Source organism: Podarcis gaigeae, assembly GCF_964106915.1.
Source record: "Podarcis gaigeae genome assembly, chromosome: 8".
Classification (NCBI taxonomy): domain Eukaryota; kingdom Metazoa; phylum Chordata; class Lepidosauria; order Squamata; family Lacertidae; genus Podarcis; species Podarcis gaigeae.
The window spans coordinates 75555075-75577551 of NC_139684.1; the positions used below are offsets into that span (position 1 = coordinate 75555075).

At 46.1% G+C, this 22477-nt stretch overlaps 2 protein-coding genes and 1 long non-coding RNA gene across 4 annotated transcripts in view; 1 reads left to right on the plus strand and 2 right to left on the minus strand.

The window, feature by feature from the left end:
• Window positions 1-22477, minus strand: part of LOC310851730 (phospholipase A2 inhibitor 25 kDa subunit-like) — a 1159037-nt gene that overhangs the window by 124133 nt on the left and 1012427 nt on the right. The gene's annotated exons all lie outside the window — the stretch shown is intronic.
• Window positions 51-12623, plus strand: LOC310851837. Of its 2 annotated transcripts, XR_014567861.1 has the most exons (4): window positions 51-169; window positions 10183-10407; window positions 11181-11221; window positions 12522-12623. It is a non-coding gene; the product is annotated as an uncharacterized lncRNA (long non-coding RNA). The 2 variants fall into 2 exon arrangements; XR_014567862.1 differs by lacking the exons at window positions 11181-11221; window positions 12522-12623 and adding an exon at window positions 12294-12420.
• On the minus strand, window positions 11139-22347 carry LOC310851630 (phospholipase A2 inhibitor and Ly6/PLAUR domain-containing protein-like). Its single transcript, XM_083754222.1, has 6 exons — window positions 21963-22347; window positions 20634-20696; window positions 19634-19750; window positions 17654-17806; window positions 15126-15275; window positions 11139-12798 (listed from the first exon to the last, which is right to left on the minus strand). The coding sequence occupies exons 1-6, from the start codon at window positions 22018-22020 to the stop codon at window positions 12527-12529; spliced, it is 813 nt and encodes a 270-aa protein (XP_083610348.1). The 5' UTR covers window positions 22021-22347; the 3' UTR covers window positions 11139-12526.

Below are 22477 nucleotides of genomic sequence, written 5' to 3' on the forward strand. Positions count from 1 at the left end.
AGCCAACTTTTATGGGACTGTGACTTGTGACTTCATTTTTGTGACTTGTTTTTGTGACTGTGTGGAACCCTGTTCAGCTACAGATTGATTGATTGATTGATTGATTGATTGTGTGACTGCAGAAATGGATAAAAGTCCCCCATCCAAATAATGACTATCATCAGTGCAGGTAAGAAAAAATATTAATTTTAATTTTGATCATCTTCAATACTGTCTTATTTATTTTATAGTACAGTACATTGATTATTGCTTTCATTTTATGGATCAATAGTCTTCTTAGATAGGAAAATTCATGTTAAATTGGTGTGTTAGGGGTTGTTTTTAAAAGTCTGGAACTGATTAATCCATTTTGCATTACTTTCTATGGGAAAGCATGCCTTGGTTTTAGAATGCTTTGGTTTTGGAACAGATTTCTGGAACAGATTAGGTTTGGGAAACAAGGTACCACTGTATTTGAGCTGAATCTTCCACCATTCTGTTTGCATGTCCTCAAATTCAAGTTATATTCAAATTACAAGAGAGGAAGAAAGTAAGTAAATAAGTAAGTAAGTAAATAAATAAATAAATAAATAACCAACCAACCAACCAGAAGGCCCTCAGAGCTGGACCTCAGTGTCTGGGCTGAATGATGGGGGTGGAGGCGTTCCTTCAGGTATACTGGGCTGAGGACATTTAGGGCTTTAAAGGCCAGCACCAACACTTTGAATTATACTTGGAAACAAACTGGGAGCCAATGTAGGTCTTTCAGGACTGGTGTTATATGGTCTCGGTGGCCACTCCCAGTCACCAGTCTAGCTCCCGCATTGTGGATTAATTGTAGTTTCCGGGTCACCTTCAAAGGTAGCCCCACATAGAGCTCACTGCAGTAGTCCAAGCGGGAGATAACCAGAGCATGCACCACTCTGGTGAGACAATGCGTGGGCAGGTAGGGTCTCAGCCTGTGTACCAGATGGAGCTGGGAGACAGCTGCCCTGGACACAGAATTCACCTGCACCTCCATGGAGAACTGTGAGTCCAAAATGACTCCCAGGCTGCGCACCTGGTCTTTCAGGGGCACAGTTACCCCATTCAGGACCAGGGAGTCCCCCTCACCTACCTACCTCCTGTCTCCCCAAAACAGTACTTCTGGCTTGTCGGGATTCCGCCTCAATCTGTTAGCCACCATCCATCCCCCAACCACCTCCAGACACTCACACAGGACATTCTCCGCTATTCACCACCCACTCTCTCCATGCCATGGATAAGAGAGGGAGAGGAAGGAGCAGGGTGGGGCACCAGCTTAGTCTGCTTGATGGGAGACAAGCTCAGTCACAGTGCCTCGGGGGAACAAAGGGTGTGGTAACCTGGGGAGCATAAAAAAGCTTGAGATGGAGAACATGAAGGATGCGGCCTTGTAACACCGTTCAACAACAAGGAGAACCAGTACACATTTCTCCCCATTTTTCCATGGAGAAACAGGGGACATGTTGGAATACCTAGGGCCCTAAATAAGGATCCACCACCCAGTGTTGGGACACTTGGCCCTCATTCCCTGCCAGAAAGACCATCTCCAGGCTCTCCCTCTAAGCCCCATGGGGGGGGGCAGACAGCAGTGGCATAGCGTGGGTTGCCAGGAGCCAGGGCCACACGGAGAGGGAGTGGGAGGAAAGGAAATGGACAGAGTACACATGGACATTCAACTGCCTAATGGTCTCTGCGTCACCCAGCAGCTGCAGAGATGAGAGAAAAAGAGTTGTTCTGTTGTCTGAAGAGGTCAATTGCGTGGCTATTTACTCCCTCCCACAAGTGTAATGAATAAAGACACAGGACACAAGTAATTTAAGTTAATGGGCGAAAATGGCCACAACTTTATTGATTACAGGTAAGAGAGGTATTGGCTTTAGGCATTGGCCCCTAACCGACTATCCGGTCTGACCGGGAAGGGTTAAACACCAACAGGGGGAGCTACCCGAGATGCATATCCCTAGGCGCTCCCCGAGGGGTTACCGCTCGGGGGCGCGCTTTAGGCCCTAGCCTCCATAGGTTTCGGACGAGGCGTCGCCCCTCGGAGTCCTTTAACGAACTACCCTTCAATCATTGGGGGAGGTGATGGCGCTCCTCCCCCCGACCACATTTGCATGACAATACCCCGGCCAATGCCTACCGCCACTCGAGCCGCATTGAGCCGGCTCGCCGCCAATACCCTCAGACCTGTAACCAATCCCTAATACCCTTAAAGATGTCCGAAAGCCAGATATCGTTGCCAGCATCAGATAGATGCACGCCATCCCAGCGATAGAGCGTATCCCTGCAATATTGAATTTCGGGGTGTTTGATAACCCGTCCGCCCAGCGCAGCCACCCTACGCGCGACATTGCGCTCCACAATCCGTCTGGCTTTATCCACAGCAGCGAGTTTTGCCGCATCCCGCCAAAGCCGCCTTTCCAGCAAGGATGACCAAATTATCGTAGTGTTGGCGTGAGATGCCCTCAACAGTTCCAAATCATTCATAATGTTCCACATTAAGTCTACCCCTTTTCTATAAGCCAGGTCGTTCTCGCCCAGTTGTACAACCAAGGCGTCGGGGGCACCTTCCTCCGCAATTTTTCTGGATATGACTGGGAAGAATTCTTCCCAACGCATACCACGCCTAGTAATCCAAGAAACTTTAACATAGCTAGGTAGTTTGAGGTCAGCATGGAAACGCCTGTGCTCTGCTCGACGTTTTGCCCAATGAACGATACTGTGGCCGATAATCCACAGTTGCACCAACACAGCACCTGGAAGAATAAAAATAAGAAAGCCGGGTGAGGTATATATTCGGTGGGAAGGAGAGAAAGACTGACGGGAGATTAAAAGGGCTTCCGAATGTAGCCCTTGTAAGCATTGGATTTCCAACGCCCCATGTCCATAATCCTCTCAGCCGGTAGGCCCATATGGACGGCGGTGGTCGCTGCACCAATGCGAAAAGAGTGCGCAGCATACTCCTCTTGCGGAAGACCAATAGCCGCGATCGCTTTGCGCATGACCCTTGTGAACTGATGTTTGGAGAGAAAGGATCCATCGTAATGCAAGAAAAAGGGGCCATTAGATTTTGGTCTTACACACAAATATTTCTTAGCATCTTTTACTGGGCAAGGGCCAGCCTTCTGGGTTGCCTGGAGGCGGATCAAGGCTCCCCTGCCAAGCTGATCGGTCTTGGAACTGCGGATTTTTAGTAGCACGTGTGAGCTGGTTACCGTTACATCCTCCAAAAATAGGCCCCTATTGGCTGCACGGTGTTCGCAGACCACCTCACCAATGCGCAAAGCCCCAAAGAATGCAAATGAAAATGCTGCAGAGAATAATCTGGCCTCGTACCTAGACCAACAAAGGACCCTTAGCTTCCTGCGGATTTGGGTAAGTATGTCAAGCGTTATGGGCCTTCTACCATCTTGGCCCTGAGGTCTGGCCCTGCGCCAGCCCTCCAGCATTTTCCGAACCACAAAATGTGAACAGGGGTCAACGGAGAATAAGGCTTTAGAAAAGAAGGAAATCGCCGCTGAATGGATATTGAGGGTTTTGGGAGCCCGACCCAGGTCTCGGAGGTAAACCAGATACTCTATGACTTCCGACTTAGATGGCGGCCTGCCGAGCCTGAACCGCTCCTTCTTCCTGCGGAAAGATGTAAAGTCTAGCCAAGCCTTATTATAAGATTTAAGGGTGGAAGGAGCCAGTGCGGACAATACTCCCTTTATTGCTTCTCGTTGCCAATACTCCAGAGGTGCTCCGGAAACGGTCGCGGCTGCCGCTGCGCATCCGGCACCAATGAGCGAAAGCGTTCCATCTGGAAACGAGATAAAGCATCCGCAATGTTATTGTCTATACCGGGAACGAATTTGGCAGAAGCATGAAGGTTCAACCGCAGGCATGAAAGGACGAAATAACGCAACAGTGAGGCAACTCTAGGGGAATGCGCAGATTGCCTATTCAGAACCGAGACAACCGCTTGGTTGTCCGTCCAGAAACAAACTCTATGGTTTTTAAACTGTTCCTCCCATATGTGGATTGCAACTACGATGGGGAAGAATTCCAGGAAAGTCAAATCGCGCAGTATTGGTTTACCCTGCCAAGAGGGAGGCCAGCGCTGGGCACACCACTGCCCTCTGAAGTAAACACCAAAACCTAAGGATCCGGCTGCATCCGAATGTACCTGAAAATCCGACTGCAAGACCAAGGTATCCTGCCACAAGGATATGCCGTTAAAACCATCAAGGAATTGCAACCAAAGTTGAAGGTCGGACTTTACGGCCTTAGAAAGGCGAACCCTATGATGTGGAGACCGTAAGCCCGCGGACAGCTTAGCTAGACGGCCGCAAAAGGGGCGGCCGGGGGAAACCACACGGCAGGCAAAATTGAGGTGCCCCAGAAGGGATTGAATTTGTCTCAGGGTGACCTTCTTCAAAGGCAGCATTTGGCCAATAAGTTCTTTCAAAGAGACCAACTTCTCGGCTGGTAAGCGAGAAGTTTGGGCCAAAGTGTCCAGTTCGATACCCAGGTAAGTCATGGTCGTGACCGGGCCCTCTGTCTTCTCACTTGCCAGAGGGACCCCCAGGTCCCTGGCTAAGGATTCAAAAGCTTGGAGCAGGGTCCTGCACTCACCGGTGTTCCTCGCAAGCAAAATAAAGTCATCCAGATAGTGCCCCACCCCTTCGGAGCCAGTTCTAAACTTTAAGGCCCATTCCAAAAATGTGCTAAAGGTCTCAAACGCAGCACAGGCGATTGAACAACCCATAGGCATGGCTTTATCGATGAAGAAGTGTTCCTGGAACTTGAAACCCAACCAGCGATGGTCATCTGGGTGAACCGGAAGAAGGCGAAATGCCGACTCAATGTCTCATTTTGCCATAAAGGCGCCCCTACCAAAGCTCCTAACCAGCCGCACAGCTTGATCGAAAGAGGCATACTTCACTATGCACATCTCCTGGGGGATGGCGTCATTGACTGAGGCACCCTTGGGATAAGACAAGTTATGTATCATTCGAAATTCCCCGGGGGCCTTCTTAGGGACAATGGCAAGAGGGGAAATATGCAAACCTTCAATGGGGGGGGGGAAGTGAAGGGGCCGGCCACCCGCCCGGCAGCAATCTCTTTTTGGATCTTTTTTGCGGCAATGTCGGGTCTTTCAAGCACAGACTTCTGGTTAGGAGGACAGCTTGGATTGGGGGTGAAGGTGACTGGGATTCTAAAGCCCCAAGAAAACCCTTCATCTAAAAGGCGGGCCGCTTGTCTGTCTGGGTAAAGCTTTAACAGTGCTCTCAGGGGCTGTAATTTTATCGGGGAGTACGCCAGGCTGAGGGAAACGTTAGTATCGGGACCCGGATGGCCCTTGGGCGGGACCGGCAGGTCCCGCAGGGGCACCTCGATTATCCCGGGTGAGGTGCCTCCGCGAAAGGGCTGCTGCCTCCCTTTGTAGCAGTTGATAGCAGGGTGACTGCCCAAGCACTTATCACATTCGTGCACGTACTTAGAGGCTGCGCGCTGACAGGTACCCTTGTTGAAGTCCCAGCGCTGTCTACGGCATTGAGTCTCGACCTTACCAGATTTCGGCAGCTCGGTGGATTTCTTGCTCCATCCAGCAGTTGTTGTCCTTTTGGTCCCAGCGTGTAGAGGACAGCAGCGAGGCGTTCCTCCGAAATTCCTCATCATACGCCAAGGCGGCCTCATCGCCTGCCAATTCCCGCGCCCGCCTGACGTGCGCCAGATAAGACGCGAGGTGCATGCCCCGTTTGGGGTAACAGCCGGACACTACTGCCATAAAGACCTGATACCCGTTAAGCCAATTCTCAAAGGTTCGCTCAACCCGAGGAGCCCTGTACCTCTTTTTTCCGTAATACCTTCTTTTCTCACCTTTTCCCTTAACCTGAGCTGGGGGTAGCAACGAGAACATATCAACGTAATCGCCATTCAATATCTTATTCCTCTTCTTCTTAGAGAGGAGATTTCCCAGAATAAAGTCGGTGGCAGAGTTGGTTGAGACTTTAACGTCCTGGACCAGGGCCCCATCCTTCCAGTCAAGAGTGCCGTTAAAGGCTTTTCTGTGAGAGTTGGCCCTCCTTTCATGGATCCACAGTGGGACTCCCATGTCCTCCCCTTCTCCCCAATATGTCTCCAAAGGAGCATCGCTATCCCCTTCCGAAGAAGTACCTGTTTCCTCCTCAGAGTCAGAAGTGTCTCCCCTCTTGTTCTTCTTTGACCGATGCTTCTTCTTCAACTTCCATTTTCCACTCCGTGAGACACCGTCGCCCGGGGCAGGATCATTGATGACCTGGGCCGCCTGCTGTGGAAGTATCTCCTCATCCGATGTTGACCCCTCCGAGGAGCTCTGCTGCCCTGGGTTGTCCTGAAAAACATTAGGAACGTCTATTACCTCCCGACGTGGGTGGCCACCGGGGGTCTAGGCTTCTGTGTATTGGCCCTAGGCTTTTGGGCAGGTGCCTTACCCTTCTGCAGACCTGACTTAGACTTTTGAGCACGCGCCGTTTGCTGACGCGTCCAAGGCCTGCTGGGGGCCTGCTGGACCGTGGAAGCTGCACTGGTGGAGGGCCCATCCTGACCCTGCTGACTGGGGGGGGGGGTATCCGCAATAATATCCTGAGTCACTTCTACAATGTTCGGGGAAGGGGTGATGGGTGCCCTGCACTGGGCATAAAAGGATTGCAAAGCGGAAAATAGCTGAGCCAGGGCCTGAGGATTGCACGGGCCTGTTGGCACCAGAACATTGCCAGGCTGAGGTGCCTGGGGGTTACCGTTGCCCTCCATAATAAAGCGGGAAGCAGAAAGCAAAATCGGCGCGGGGCACTAAATTAGTTTAAACGTATAATCAACTGCTGATCAAACAGTAAAAAGTACTTCCAGCAGACTATGCTAAGCCTACAACTTGTTCGTGTCCTGCTTGTTTACTTGGCCTATTAAGCTGTGTTCAGGTATCAAACAGAATATATATATATATATATATTTAAATTGCATATATATATATATATATATATATATATATATATATATAAAATTTAAATAATAATAATAATAATAATAATAATAATAATAATTTATTTATCTATTTTTTATTTTTTTATTTTTTAAATTATTATAAAATATTATTTATTAGACAAATAAGAAGTATTATCAAAGATGTTATTAATCGTTGTCAGACACTTTGCTTAAACAAGGCAAATACCTGACCACTGAAGCGTAAAATCCCAGGTTAAAGAGAGTAATCCCTGAACGAATAATTAAGGAAAAGGCCAAAAATGAGAAGCAGCCGGCTGTTGGCTGAAAGGCAATAAATCCTAGGACTTGCTAACGAGCCAGCACTGGAAATAAGTGAGGGAATAAAATGCGTGAATAAACTATAATAACAAATAAGAATTTAGTCACGGGGTAAAAGTTAAGGAGAAAAGGCCTAAAAGTCCGCAAAAGCCAAAAGTAATAAAGGTAATGAAGCAATTAACATAAACTAGCTCATCAAAACAATATCACCCAGGCCAGGTACTGAAGGAGAGGCTGAACACGGAAGCCTTCTAATGAGATCTGCCTCACCTAAAATGGCTGCCGCCGATGCCACGTGGTCCACCTAAGATGGCGACCAGCCACGCACGTTGTCCCAGCAACCTGGACGCCGGAACTAACTGATGCTGAGGAGTACTCCACGAACTGCTGGAATTTAAGTAAGCCGCTAAGGTTGTCCCTAACCAGGTAAAGATGCTGGGATTGCCTCAGCACCACCCGACCATAGCAATCGATGGCAGCAGAACAAAAGGTACGCAAAAGAAGAAAGCCCCAATGCCTCAAAACCCCGAAAACGTACACCAACCTGAATGTAATTTAAAGCAGATCTGACAACGCTCCCCCGCTTCCTGAGGGCTGCTAAGCCAAACGCTATCCGATGGGAAGCGAACAGGCAGAAAGTTGGCCACGAACAGCAGCCGGTGTCTAGAGCTCGGCGCCCGCTCCCTCCCCCGGAGCCCACCCCCGACGGTCCCTTGTTCCCGCTGAATAACTAAACCTTCCGTGAGTGCTGCTGCCGCTCACGATCGCCGATCCCTCCGCTGATCCGTGCGTCAGTCTCTCGTGATGTGTGGGGCAAGCAGCGGCGGGTCCGTGGCTCCGGATGAACAAGTAAGGGGGCGAGTAAGATAACGAGTAAGATAAACGAGTAAGGGAAAAGAGCTGCGCTAGCCTTGATCGCCCCCACGGAGCTTCCAAGGGCGGGAGCGCACGACGCCACCAGCAGAAAGGGGGATAAGTTGACGCCAAGAGAGTGAGGAGCTTGAGCTAGGTGAAGTAAAATAGGAACAAAGCCAAGACAAAAGCACAAAGGTAGCAGCAGCGCGAGGAGAGATCCAAGTCGCGCTCGCAGCAAGGAGAAAAGGGGCGAGCCAAGGGCTGCCCCAACCTTATGTGGCCTCCGAAAGGCCCGCCCCCGCCACCAGCTGATTGGCTGGCGCGCGGGGGTGTAACTGGGGAATCCCTGATTCCCGCGAGGCTGACGCCAGCCCCGCGGGAGTGTGGGCGGGGTTGTGAGCCCGCAACCCCACCCCCTCTTGAGATCGGTAGTGGCATTCCTGGTTCACATGGAGAAGTCATTTTCAACAGAGCCCAGCAACAGAAGCACACACATCTGTATTGAGGCTGCAGTGGTTGGTGAAATTTTGCACCCCTTACCATTTTGCTCCTATGCCACAGCCAGGGCCAGGAAAAAAAGGTTTAACAAAGGACTGGTTCCAAGCATTTCTCCGCAAAGTTAAGGCCAAACAAGTACAAGCCAAATGCAATCCTACTTGTCCTATCTGGAGATATAACATTGATGCCTTACAGCAGGCTTCCTCAACCTCGGCCCTCCAGATGTTTTTGGCCTACAACTCCCATGATCCCTAGCTAGCAGGACCAGTAGTCAGGGATGATGGGAATTGATTGTAGTCTCAAAAACATCTGGAGGGCCGAGGTTGAGGAAGCCTGCCTTACAGCATGTCTGATTTGCCTAATCTTGGGGTAGTAGAACCAAACTCATGAGCATAACAGAGTATGTTTTATACTTTGTGCATACCAGTTATCAAAGTCACCAGGCTACCTCAGAGCTTCATCTCTTCAAAGGACACAGATCACCCATGCAAATGTTCTGCAGCCTCTTTAATCCAGCCCTGGCAAATGGGACTAATTTGGAGAGGGAAACATCTGTTGAAGTGGCTGGAAACCTGTACCTTCCTCATTTTAGTATGCTGTTACCCAAATATATAGAAACTGTTATAAGACAGATCTGCACCTTTTCCCTTATGGGGCACCCAAGAGCCCATATAGAGTCCTTATGTAGGTTCTCTATCACTAGGAGAAAATAGCAGAGGCCAACCAGAGAACACCGAGAAGCAAAGCAACTAGTAAGCAGGATCTTTATTAAACTGTTGCAACAGGGTGCTCACCCCCCCCCCCCAAGCAGGAGGGAGGAGGAACCCAGAACAATGGTGTGCAAGCCCTTATATAGACTTTTGAAATTGCCACCCTGTAGCTCAAGACCCCCCCCCTCAATACATCATACATACATCACAGAAGGGGTGGTCTACAGCAGAATCCTTTCTGGAAGGAAACCTGTTAGTGGGTTTACCTGGACAGCCTGGCCATTCTTTTGTGATGATAAATACTTAATTTCTGAGTCCAGGTCACAGGCTCACCCTATTCATACCCAAATGTGCCCTTAAGGCAGGATTTGTGAGCACAGGGACAATGGGGAGGCTTTTTCCATTTCCATCCAAACAGAAGAAGAAGAAGAAGAAGAAGAAGAAGAAGAAGAAGAAGAAGAAGAAGATAGGGAGGAGGAGTTTGGATTTGATATCCCACTTTATCACTACGCTAAGGAGTCTCAAAGCGGCCAACAATCTCCGTTCCCTTCCTCCCCCACAACAAACACTCTGTGAGGTGAGTGAGGCTGAGATACTTCAGAGAAATGTGACTAGCCCAAGTTCACCCAGCAGCTGCATGTAGAGGAGTGGAGACGTGAACCCGGTTCACCAGATTACAAGTCTACCGCTCCTAACCACTGCATCACACTGCAGAGGAACATCTGAAGTCACTGAAAGAGTCAAAATGGCTTTAGGACTGTTTTCCTGTACTGTTTCATATTTGTGTATGTGTTTGCCTGGTGCATTTATGAACATTTGTTTTATGTCTTAGATCTTATAATCTCATAACAGAAACTAACAGAAAGTGCATCCAAGTCACAATGCAGACAGAAAAATGCTGGTTGCTGATAGAAGCTAATCTTCGTGCCACACACAACGTTGGATCCTTGGCCCAATGTCAAGCTGCTGATTCATCCTGTTCCCCTGCTCCCATTTTGCTCTGCAGTTTGAGAACAAATTTGAAAGTCTCCCACTTTGCTGCTGGCTGGAGTTAACGGTGAGAAGTCATGGAAGTAGATGCTGCAACCAGTACTGAAAGAGTTTTGCTTGGGGAGGTCGCTGCACTATATGCCAATTTATTTTGTTATGAAATCTTGTGTTTCTGGCCTATGTTCCAGAAGACCCATGGCACTAAGTGGGAAGGAAGCTATGCATTATTTGCCCAAGCAACAACTGCCTCTACCCCTCCCTTTCTCAGATATCTTTAAAGGGAGATGGAGTATTATTTTATCCAGAGTTCTGGAGGGGAGAAGTTGCGTTTAGGTGGTATCTGGGTGAGCCAGGAAGGAATGCAGGGCCTCAGATGGGAAATCAAGGAGAGACGCCTTCTAAATTTAAACAGCCTGTTCCCAAAAGTAACTCTGGTTGTACAGTTACATAAAGTCCAGTGGCTGACAGATGAAAAACAGGCACGCTGCTGTAACACTCCCATCTACGAAACATGAGCCCCACGTTACTGGGGATGAACTCCTCCAGTGTTTACATCTTCATTTACTGTAATACAGCTGCTTCTTCACTCTCATCCAACCCACGCACCCTCCCAGCAATGGGGCGGGGGGAGAATGAGATTATATACGTTGTTTGTGCATTCCATGGCGCCTTAGGGTAGTGATGTGTGAACATGTCTTAATCCGTTCTGCCATTCATTTTCATCCTGTGTTTTTTTTCATTCTCCTGCAATTGGTCTGTTTTGCACCAGAGTTTCTTCCATTCACTGACGGAGAAATATACCTTCTTCTCCACCTTTTTTTTATTTTGCAAATATTCCAGGTACACGATGGACCTTCATATCTCAGTCATCAACAGGAACTGTTACAAATCTATCGCCTTCTTAGCATGTTCCCTTTCAAACATAATTAATTTCCAGAGTGGCAGCCCTTTTAAGTCTTTTGCAGAGAAAACAACACAGATTCTTCTGGCACCTAAAATACAAAGTGAAACGGCTAATGGCCCATCACAAAGCCATTAGCGTCTGCCATCCTAATCACATCTACTCAGAATTAAATCCCATGGAATTGAATTGAGCTGACCCCCCAGGAAAGTGGGGTTAGGACTGCAGCCTTGCTTACATGATTTCATTGTTCAGTCTAAACTAGGCATGTCCAAAGTTCATTTTGGGGGCATAATCCGGCCCGCCGGTCGGTTTAATCCAGCCCTGTGGCAGTTTATTTCCTGGGGTAGAATCCTAAAAAAACCCTCAACAACTTCAACCCTTAAAAAAGGTTGACAACTTTGGTTGGCCCATTGGTCGGCCCTCACGGCCCTTCACTTCATCAATTCTGGCCCTCTTTGAAAAAAGTTTGGGTACCACTGGCTAAAGGCTGTGCTATTTCTCTAGAAAAAGAGGTGCTGGAGCTCACCATGAACTTCTCCCTTGTTCTCTGAGAATGGCAATAGACTCCGAGAGGTGGGCTCTTGCTGAAAAAAAGCATTCGTAAAGAATAGTTGACATTTAGTTCATGCCCTGGATTGTAGGCATATTAAATATTTTACAAGCACTCTAATGTGACTTATTAAAGTCATTTTTGTAATACAGTGGTACCTCAGGTTACGAACTTAATTCGTTCCGGAGGTCCGTTCTTAACCCGAAACCGTTCTTAACCTGAGGCGTGCTTTCACTAATGTGGCCTCTTGCTGCTGCCGTGCCACCGGCATGCAATTTCCGTTCTCATCCTGGGGCAAAGTTCTCAACCCAGAGCAACTACTTCCTGGTTAGCAGAGTTTGTAACCCGAAGCGTTTGTAACCCGAGATACTTCATAAATATGTATTTTATGCAGGAAATAGCCGTGTTTGCCTCTGCTGAAACATAACGCTTGAATGAACTTATACTTTAAATATTTGTAGTAAATATGACTTTATGTTTGACACCTTGAAACCCTCAGGTTGTTACTGAAGAGGAGCATAGGCAAAGTCAACAGGTTACTCCATACTCTCCAACATTTATTCGATGAAAACAGTCCTAAGGAAAAGCGGGATATTGAAAAACAGGATAGCTTCTGTAGATGCAGGACTGTCCCTGGAAAACTTGGAGGGTCTGCATGTTTGTGTGCATGTTGTGTACAGCCCTATTATGTTATGTACGCTATGGCAGACTTGTCATTGCAGAGGAGAGAGATCAAGTGAAGCACTTTATCAGCCAGGATGAGAGACTGGGCAGAACACAGGCGGAGGACACTGGAAGCAGCAGTGTGCAGAGGAAAAGGGTCCCCAGCCAGGAGTGTTGGTGGTGAAGACAGGCAGCATTCTTCGCAGAAGGGGCTGCGTAGCATTCCCTGACTGTGGACAGTGTGTAAGTGTAAACACCAGCAAAAACAGCCATCCCCTTGCTATGCTCGCAGACGCTGGGCACAGCACAACCTCTGGCTGCAAACCTTTCATTCGCAGCAACTGCAAAGCAAAAAGAGAGAGGCAGGGTCATGTCTCATGGATCCTTCTTTTGCTTTTGTTTTTTTTAATCTCTGGACACGGCATTCTGCTCTGAGCTCTCTTAAGCTCCGGTCAGTGTCATTGCCTTGGTGTAAACCGAAACCTTCGGTAGAATTAAATCTGATCTACACTGCTGTAAAGCCAATGAATTCTCTTTGGGCTCTTTCTGGTTCTCTTGAACTCCCTGGACTTCTAGGCCCCATCTGGGCTATCCATTTTAAGCAGTATCGAGTCGCTTTAAACATCCACAGATTCCTCCAAAGAATCCTGGGAACTGTCATTTGTTAAGGGTGCTGAAAGGAGACTCGTGTCCCCCTACAATTCCCAGAATAGTTTAACAATCCATCCCTCTTTTCAGGAAACTCTGGGAACTGTATCTGGGAAGTAGAGGGAATAAGGAGTTTGCTAAGAACTCTCAGCGCCCTTAACAAACTACAGTTTCCAGGATTCTTTGGAAGAAGCCAGGACTGTTTATAGTGGCAAAAGATAGACATAATATATTACAATGACAGGAAGAAACATTATGGGCAGAATAACTCCCACATGCAGGAAGAATAAGGAGAGAGTTTGAATGCTTCTCCTGTAGCTTTATAAATCATTTAATGTGTCAGTACGAATGGAAGTCGTTAAAATTGCAGTTGCTGTATAAGGGATTGTTATTTTGAGTGCAGCGTAACTGAATTTTTTAAGATTTTGGAACACAGAAATTAAGTAAATCATCCAACCATCAATTCTAGCTCGTGGGGCGGGGGGGGGGGATGTCACCCAAATTGTACAATTTGTCATCTGAATGATTGGTATTACTACTTGTATTATATATATACAAAATTTGTATAATTTGGCATTGTTATAATGAGGCTGTTATTGTAATTGAAAACTAATAAAAATTATTATCAAAAAAGAGTACTGTTTATAGTGGTATGATACTGCTTTAGCCCTGCTGCTGAACAGAGTTTTTGGGAAAAGGAGTAAGTTACAGCAGCGGCATTTACCCCGTTTAAATTGCATTAGCTTCTTAGAGTTTATGTTGGTCTCTGTACCACAAACTCACTGATGGCACCTCTCTTGATTCATCCTCATGTGAAAAAGAAGCCCATCACCATCCCAGCTGGGTCGCTCTGGCCAGTTTGGTGTACTGTAGTTCTTAAAGTGTGGGACTAGGAGCTAGGAGATTGTGGTACAAATCCCCTCTCAGCCATGAAGCTCATTGGGTGACCTTCGGCTAGTCATCTGCCTCTCAGTCTAACCTGCCTCACAAGGTTGTTGTGAGGAGGAAATGGGGAGGAAGGAAACTCTGAATGGAGCTCCTTGAAAAAAAGGTGGGGATATAAATGCTTTTTAGCATCCTAAAAAGCAGAGACATCACCTTGCCAACAAAGGTCTGTATAGTTAAAGCTATGGTTTTCCCAGTAGTGATGTATGGAAGTGAGAGATGGATCATAAAGAAGGCTGATCACCGAAGAATTGATGCTTTTGAATTACGGTGCTGGAGAAGACTCTTGAGAGTCCCATGGACTGCAAGAAGATCAAACCTATCCATTCTGAAGGAAATCAGCCCTGAGTGCTCACTGGAAGGACAGATCCTGAAGCTGAGGCTCCAGTACTTTGGCCACCTCATAAGAAGAGAAGACTCCCTGGAAAAGACCCTGATGCTGGGAAAGATGGAGGGCACAAGGAGAAGGGGACGACAGAGGACAAGATGGTTGGATGGTGTTCTCGAAGCTACCAACATGAGTTTGACAAAACTGTGGGAGGCAGTGGAGGACAGGAGTTCCTGGCGTGCTCTGGTCCATGGGGTCACGAAGAGTCAGACACAACTAAACGACTAAACAACAACAACAATAAATGCAATAAAAAATAAGCATTTAAAGCAGTATCACGCCACCTTAAAGAGTTGCAGCTTCCCAAAAGCACAGAACTACAATTTGCAAAATTCCCACAAAAGAGAAGTCGACTATTAAACCACTGTGAGAACTGTAGCTCTATGAGGAAAATAGGAGTTCTCCTAGCAACGCTTGGCAGCCTTAACAAACTACAGCTCCCAGGATTCTTTGGGGGAAGCCATGACTGTTTAGAGCGGCATGATACTGCCTTAAACATATAGTGCAAATGGAGCTGTGTACTAGATTCTTAATTTCAGAGTTGTGGGTTCAAGCCCCACATTGGGCAAAAGATTCCTGCCTTCCCGGGGGGAGGGGGGTGGACTTGATGATCCTGTGGTGTCTTCCAACAGATTCATGTCAGTTGAATTCAGCTCTCTTCCTCAGATTTGTTCCCTGCTGACTTACCTTCTACTGATTCCAGAATGCCTGTAATGTGAACACAATGGTCCTCTGTTCCAGTACAATCCATGGACCCTTCAGCTTTGCATGAATGTGAATCTTTCGCATAGCAAGCTGGGCAGGTGAAGCCGTTCCTTGTAGTATTGACTGGGGGTACTGGGAGGAAGGAAAGGGAATACAATCACAAGAGTCAGAATGCAACAGAACAAACCCAATAAAGGATAGATCAATGAACCATCCAAAGCCCACACTATTCTTAAAAAAAAAAAATTATTAACAAACCAATCAAATCACATTAGTTCCAAATTACAAAACCAAATTTTAAATTTTTGTTGGTGGTACCCATGCCTCGAGCTCAGAAAGGGTCCAATCATCTCTTATTTCTGCTGCTTTGGTGTTCACAGTTCTGTCCATTCATCTCTTTGTTGTTTTCCTTTACAAATCATATTTCAATTTTCTTGTTGTTATCGTATTTTTTTCCTTTCTTTATAACCTCTGAAAGTCTCCACAAGCAAGTTGAAATGAATGTTGTTATAGTCCTGTGTGGATTTTCACATTAATCCAAAAGTCGTATTCAGACGGCAGACGCCATTTCGACATTTCCATAAAATACAGTCTCAGCGTCTGCTCATTAGCTTTCCCAGACCTGTTGCTCCGACATCAATCTTTTCAGGGGGTTCTGCCAGATCAAACACAGAGTCAAATATGATAACAAAACCGTGGCTTCCTCCCCCTCTTGACCGTCAATCCTGCAACAGAGCCTGTCTTGTCATGGCAGTTCTCTTTTAGAACTGCGTCATCCCAAAAGCCTTCCATTTCCTTTCCAGATCTTCCACAAAGCAAAGGCTTTAGTTAATAATTCATTTCCACACAGTTCATTATTCAATCTCACTTGTTATTGGTCATTGCAATGGTTCTTCTTGGGGGGGGGGGTTGTTGTTAGGTAATCACATAGAGAAAAAAAAGATGTTTTTCCCCCTTTCCGCCCCATTCTGACATACCGACATCTTTTATGTAGTCTTCTTTGATATATTTTCCTGTTCAGTCCAACCCGTCGCTCAGCTTCCCAGAGGTCAATTCAGTTAGCAATCAATACTCCCTTTCTTCACTCGAAACATGTGCATTTGCTGTTCTCTAATTATTTATCTTGAGCTCCTGCAACCAGGTCGCAATCAGAAGTAGCGTCCGGGAGAGTGAAAAAAATTCACACAAGGTCTTTCCATCTAGTGCCCTCACCCCCTCCTTCTTTTGAACTCGGGGGTGATTTATAGGCAACCGCAGACAAGGCAGTATTTTCCCATTCCCCCGGGAAAACCCGGGAGGCTAATTACTCCCATGTTAGCCTCTTAATTACCTTGTGTGAGCCAGAGAGATGGTATTGTTGGCCATCTTCCAATGCACCCCTAGCGGGCCCCCCAAAGCCCACACTATTCAACGCCTTTCTTCCCGGGCTTCAGCAGGTAGAAACACATCTGTAGCAAGATCCACTGGGAAGAGCAGGGCTAGGATCCAGCAGATCTGTGCCTGAGCTGGCAATTTCCTGGCACAGCCAGGCAGTGCTAGCTTAGCTCCCTCACCTTCACCTCAGCCAGAGATATGACAGCATTTCTCTCCCATCCTGGCTCAGCCAGACACCAGTTGGGTGAGCTGAACTGGGTGAAGGCTGGACCAAAAGAGGGGAGAGTTTGGCTGGATCCTAAGCCCAATCAGCTTGGTCACGTGACCTGGCAACATGGCATAAATTAAGCAGAAAAAAGGGTGCAGTAACTCAAACCCTATTTCACAGGCTTGCTTTCCCCACTGCCAGGCTTAGGTCATCTCAGCCAACCATAGCACCTGAATCAAATTTGTATTTTGTGTGCTTTCTGCTGGCTTAATTTACACTGGACCTGTTTAACACCCACTTCTTCGGTGTACAATTAGTCCTCTGCAGGAGGGGGAATTTGGTCTGTTTTTGTTTTATTGTGTATTCTTAGTTTCTAGTTTTCTGTTGTGAACCACCCTGGGATCTTCAATCGAAGGGCAATACAGTCGTACCTTGGAAGTTGAACAGAATCCATTCTGGAAGTCCGTTCGATTTCCAAAACGTTCGAAAACCCAACCGCGGCTTCTGATTGGCTGCAGGAAGCTCCTGCAGCCAATCGGAAACCGCAGAAGCCTGTCGGACATTTGGCTGCCGAAAATCATTCAAAAACCGGAACGCCCACTTCCGCACTTCCAGGTTTTGATTGTTCGGGAGCCGATTTGTTCGGGACCCAAGGCATTTGACATCCAAAGTACGGCTGTATACAAATTTAATAAATAATAATAAAATGATGGTGGTGGTGATGATGATGATGGGGAGGGAAGAGTTACAGCATGACTATGGTACCCACGGTCATTTATCCATTTTGCCTGGGGGCTTCAAAAAGTTTGCCAGCCCTCTGCTTTAAAATAAGCAAAAGAACTCTATGGAGTCCTTGTCATTTATTACAGCACCCCCTTCAGGCCTGGAGGCGCATCTTCAAAGCCAGGCAAGTACAGGAGATATGTACATTTAGCCAGTTGCTTCTGGCAGCTCTCTCTCTTACAGCACACGGCGCTTCTTCGCAGCATGATCCCAGGCCCAAGGGTCATGGTCCGGATGCCAGCTTTGCAAGCTCTATGCCCAGTGCAGGACTTCAAGGCACCTGCAAATGCCACAACGCCTAGGCAAAGAAAGAAAGAGTTTGAAAAGGGAAGGAAATGCTGATAGATCAGTGCAGGGCTGGGCAGAAGGTGAATCAGAATTAACTATGAGGTCTCCAGAGGTCCGTTCACACATTATACCGAACTGTCTCTGCGTAACTGCATTTATTAAGTTTTTACATGTGCTGGAAGCTGCCCAGAGTAGCCAGAGGGGAGTATAATAATAATAATAATAATAATAATAATAATAATTTCTTGCTTATACCCCGCCCTCTGCCTGGGTTTCCCCAGCCGCTCTGGGTGGCTCCCAACATAATATTAAAAACATGATAAAACATCAAACGTTAAAAACTTCCCTAAACAGGGCTGCCTTCAGATGTTTTCTAAAAGTCAGGTAGTTGTTTATTTCCTTGACATCTGATGGGGAAAAGAGGGGGCAAATTGCATTAGAAACATTATTTCCATATATGCCTAGAAATCTGTTGAATCCTAATGGTTTTACTATCAAAATAAAAATCAGACGGTATTACAGTCGTACCTCATGTTACATTTGCTTCTTGTTACATTTTTTCAGGTTGCGTCCTGCGGTGACCCGGAAGTACCGGAAAGGGTTACTTCCGGGTTTCACCACTCGCGCATGCGCAGTAGCGCTAAATTGTGCTTCACATATGCGCACAAGCACCAAATCGCACTGTGCACCTGTGCAGATATGGCGCTTCAGGTTACGGGCTTTTCATGTTGCGAACGGGCCTCCGGAACAGATCCCATTTGCAATCAGAGGTACCTCTGTAATGCTAAGAAGCAGTGACACCTGCTGGACAAATATCAGAAGATAGATTTGTATGGGTGAGAGCAGTAACAGTCTAGAATCTCTTTGGCAGTATGAGCTGCGGTCAATTAATTCAGGATTACTTGTTTTAGGGTCCAAAAGACTGAATGTACATTAAGGAGTGAATGTATGTTAATTTATGTTGAGGTATGTTAATTTATTTAGCAAATTTCTACGCTGCTTTTCAGCAACAGAAAGTTCCCAAAGTTCACATAGCCAAAGGGGGCTTACAAACCTGCTCTAATAATGCTGTTTAAATCTGAGGACAGTTGGGCTTTCCTGTGAAGATCTTCCACCCTTGAGCAAGAGACTCTCCCACCTTATGCCTGACAGCTTACACAGTTTTGGAGAGAAACTCCTCCCTGAAAGCACCTGTCCTCTCCTCCTAAAGACCAAAATTAGGAATGGATCAGAGAGTGTCCAGGCCAGGAGGACAGGGCTATAATAAATATATCTCCTGTCCACTCTCACCAACCCTGCTAGTTTGGAGCACAGGGTTATGAGTTTTGGAAGCAGTCAGAACAATAACATAAACAACCAGTTATGCATTGATACCAAACCCCCAGTGCTGGTCTTTTGTTCATACAATTGAAGAAAGCATCCCTATCTAGCTGAAATCTTTAATCATAAATATGATGACAACTGCTGCAAAAACAGTATAGTGTTGAAAAACTGGGGGGGGGGGATACGTAAGCCCCACCTATAAGGGAGCAGTTGCAGAAATATTTAGAAATGGCACACCAACTGATTTAGTTGATAGGAGAAAGGCAACTTTTCAGCTCAGTGAGTTGATAGAAAGACAAGCCTGCTTCATCAATTGCTGGAATGAACATTATGGAAATATAAGTCTTGAAAGACATCTTTCTTTCTTTCTTTCTTTCTTTCTTTCTTTCTTTCTTTCTTTCTTTCTTGTAAATAACGGTTTATATGCAGTTTGACATACTGTTTATTGACTAACAACAAAAACAGATAGGCTATATAAGAGAAATTGATCAACAACTGTGTCTCCTTCGCCTACCCAGGGTGGTCTCCCCTAAAATGCTTGCGCAAGTGTCTTCCCCCAGGAAGCAAGGTTGCATCTTCCCATGGCACATCTCCCCTCCTGCAATGCAGACTTCGCAAGACATCAGACCTGCTGGAGATATAAATAAGCAGTAAATGCAATTGGAGCTAACATCACAGAACCACATTCACAGTCACATATTGCTTTTCAGCTCCTGAACACACCCACTCACTGCCATCCTACTGTAGCGCCTCAAGTTGCTACCTTATTTGAGAGGAAGCCTGTTTCTCTTATGGGAGCCTTGATGTCTCGTAGTACTTTGACGAACCATTAAGTAAAATAAGCACGTGCTTTGGGCATCAAGGGAAGGGGGCACCACAGACATTTTCCAATGCCGGATTTTTAGCATTAATGGTCACAAATTTCTCAGCTATGAGTTCATTTTCTCGGTTGAATTATATTAAAAATCCCAACAGAACAACTATGCAACAAGGTAGGCTGGATGCCTTTTCTCTGGTAAGTACAGAAGCGGACATGTCAACGTAAGATTAGTTTTGAGGAGCTGGTCAAAGGCTTTGCAATTAGAAAAAGCAGGAGAATATTTTTTCCAAATATAAATAAAATGGAAGTATACAAAAATAAACATTATTTTCCACCTTACTGAAGGTTTTGTTTCATTTCAAATAATAATATTTTTTTCTTATTATTGATTATATTTTGAATTAGATATATTTGGGGGCACCAAAATCTTTTAGGGCGTCTCAAGGTTTTAATCTGGCCCCGATGTCTTGAGAATTAAGCATTTAACTGCAAAGTATGGTTTCATCTGGACTCTTTCACCTCCGATCCTTATTCTCTCTTGGTTGCACATTTTATTAGGTGCTTCCTTCGCTTCCCCCTTGTCTTATCTCAACATACGTTATTGTTTACTCATTGCTCTTGCCATGTCCATGATCCTTGCCTTTGGCAGGCTTTCAGAAGCTTGTAATTATTCATATCCTCTTTGTGTACTTACTGTGATGTCTGTGCCGTTCGTTATCTCCTTTATGTGTCTTTGTTTCTTCTAGATGCTGTACACCTGTTAGAATGAGAATAAGCACCTGATTTTAAAGAGGAAATTAAAGCCTTTTTCTTTTCCTGACAGGGAGACAAAATCCCTGAGGAAAGCTTCAGAGGTGGCTACTGAAGTAGAGACGTAGACCCACATTTTCCAAAGCAATTTGGGAACCAAAGCCATCCTTTGAAATTTGCACAGCTTTACGGTTTTCTAGCCACATGATGTGTACAGAATGCATATACTGGGATAAAGTACACATAAAAACACACACGTCAGTGGGGAAAAATATACAAAAACGCTTCATAAAGGGGGGAAATGACTTTGCAAAACTTTGTCTGTTAGGGGAAAGTGCATATAAGCATACATATAATGGGAGGGGTTCTCAGCAAAATGCTGGCGAATTTCCGTGGGGATTCAGGAAAAGAATTTGCAAACTGTTGTAGGAATGTGGAGAACTGAGCTTAAAATAGGAAAAATGAGAAGCTGAAATTGACAGGTCTGCCCATCCCTATCCTCAAGTCAAAGAAGCAGGGCCTTTTTAAAAATTGGTGACAAATGGACAATACCCAAAGCTCCTTCAACCCAAAATTGTGCCCAAAATGGCCGCAGTGCTCTTACAGGGAGAAATGGGATGCTTTTGTTTTTTCCAGGACAATTGCAAAGAATGCCACCTGGGCCTTTGGTAGCAGAGCAGGTGAAAATTTTGAGAAGGCCATCATTCAAGCTGCAGGCATGAAAACTGCCAAATTCCCCTCTTTCTCTGCCATTGTTAAAAGCACCAGAGCCTTCCACCCCTTCCCCTATATCTGAGGCCTAGTTTTCACTAAGGCGGTCACAATGTCTGGGCTGGGGATGTGTGCGAGATTTCTTTGGGTTTGTATATTTGACCTACCTCATTTGCTCTACCCAGACGAATGCACAAAGCAAAACCTACCACTCTCAAGGTTGCACGTCTCAAAATTTTGTGACGCAGATAAACCAAAGGTCTGAATTGCTACAAACCAGCTTTCTCCAATAAAATATTTGAGGGGTCCACACACATACACTCCAAAAAAGTTGATGGGCATTGCCATTTAAATGGTGTGTGCATGCCATATTTTGTGATGCGGGACAGGGATTATCCAGTCTTTCCCAATATTTTATTCAAGTTGGCACCCCTGTACAGAAACACTTTCTCGCTATCTCCCCCACCTCACTTCCAAAGCTCTTATCTTCCCATGCCACTCCCAAATCTGATTCTGTTTCAAATCTTTCTCAGCTGCAAAACAGATTTTGCATAGTGTTTACCTGCTGTAACCAGAGCAGAGAAGATGGAAAAGGCAAAGCAGGTGTGCATGGTGCTCATCCGTGCTCAGGCTGGGACTGAGGGCTTCGTACAGCAGAAAAGAACAAGTTCCCCACAGTGACAATTTATGGGTAGGGTGCAGATTACATTTCAGATGGCACCGTGTGTATAGCTTAAGGTGATCCTCACTGGCCATCTCTGGTCCTAGTCAGAGCCAGCCATAAAATGAAGTGCAAACAATGAATCATGCAGGTTCCCTGGATGCCAGGGTGATGCTGTGAAAGCAGAAACAGTATAATAATGTTGTTATGGACCTTTATTACCACATTCAAGGCAAAAAAGCAAGAACTAGGCAAACAGAGGAGCCCATGGGAGCAAGTGTTGTTTTTTTCCCATAGTTATTTCCTGGTACTTTAGCGATTTCACCTCGATGTCCATTTATTACAAAAAAGCTACTCACTTGACCCTGTTGTACAGAAGAGCAGAGTCATTCAAATTCAAAAACAGTTTCACAGAA

What these genes read in the sequence shown, in the direction of transcription:
- LOC310851630 (XM_083754222.1), bottom strand. Translation starts at nt 22,020, where the DNA reads ATGAGCACCATGCACACCTGCTTTGCCTTTTCCATCTTCTCTGCTCTG. An exon ending in TTTAGGGGAGACCACCCTGG is followed by an intron (nt 17,807 to 19,633) that starts GTAGGCGAAGGA and finishes TTCTTTGCCTAG; the next exon opens with GCGTTGTGGCATTTGCAGGT. An exon ending in CATTCTGGAATCAGTAGAAG is followed by an intron (nt 12,799 to 15,125) that starts GTAAGTCAGCAG and finishes TTTGCTTTGCAG; the next exon opens with TTGCTGCGAATGAAAGGTTT.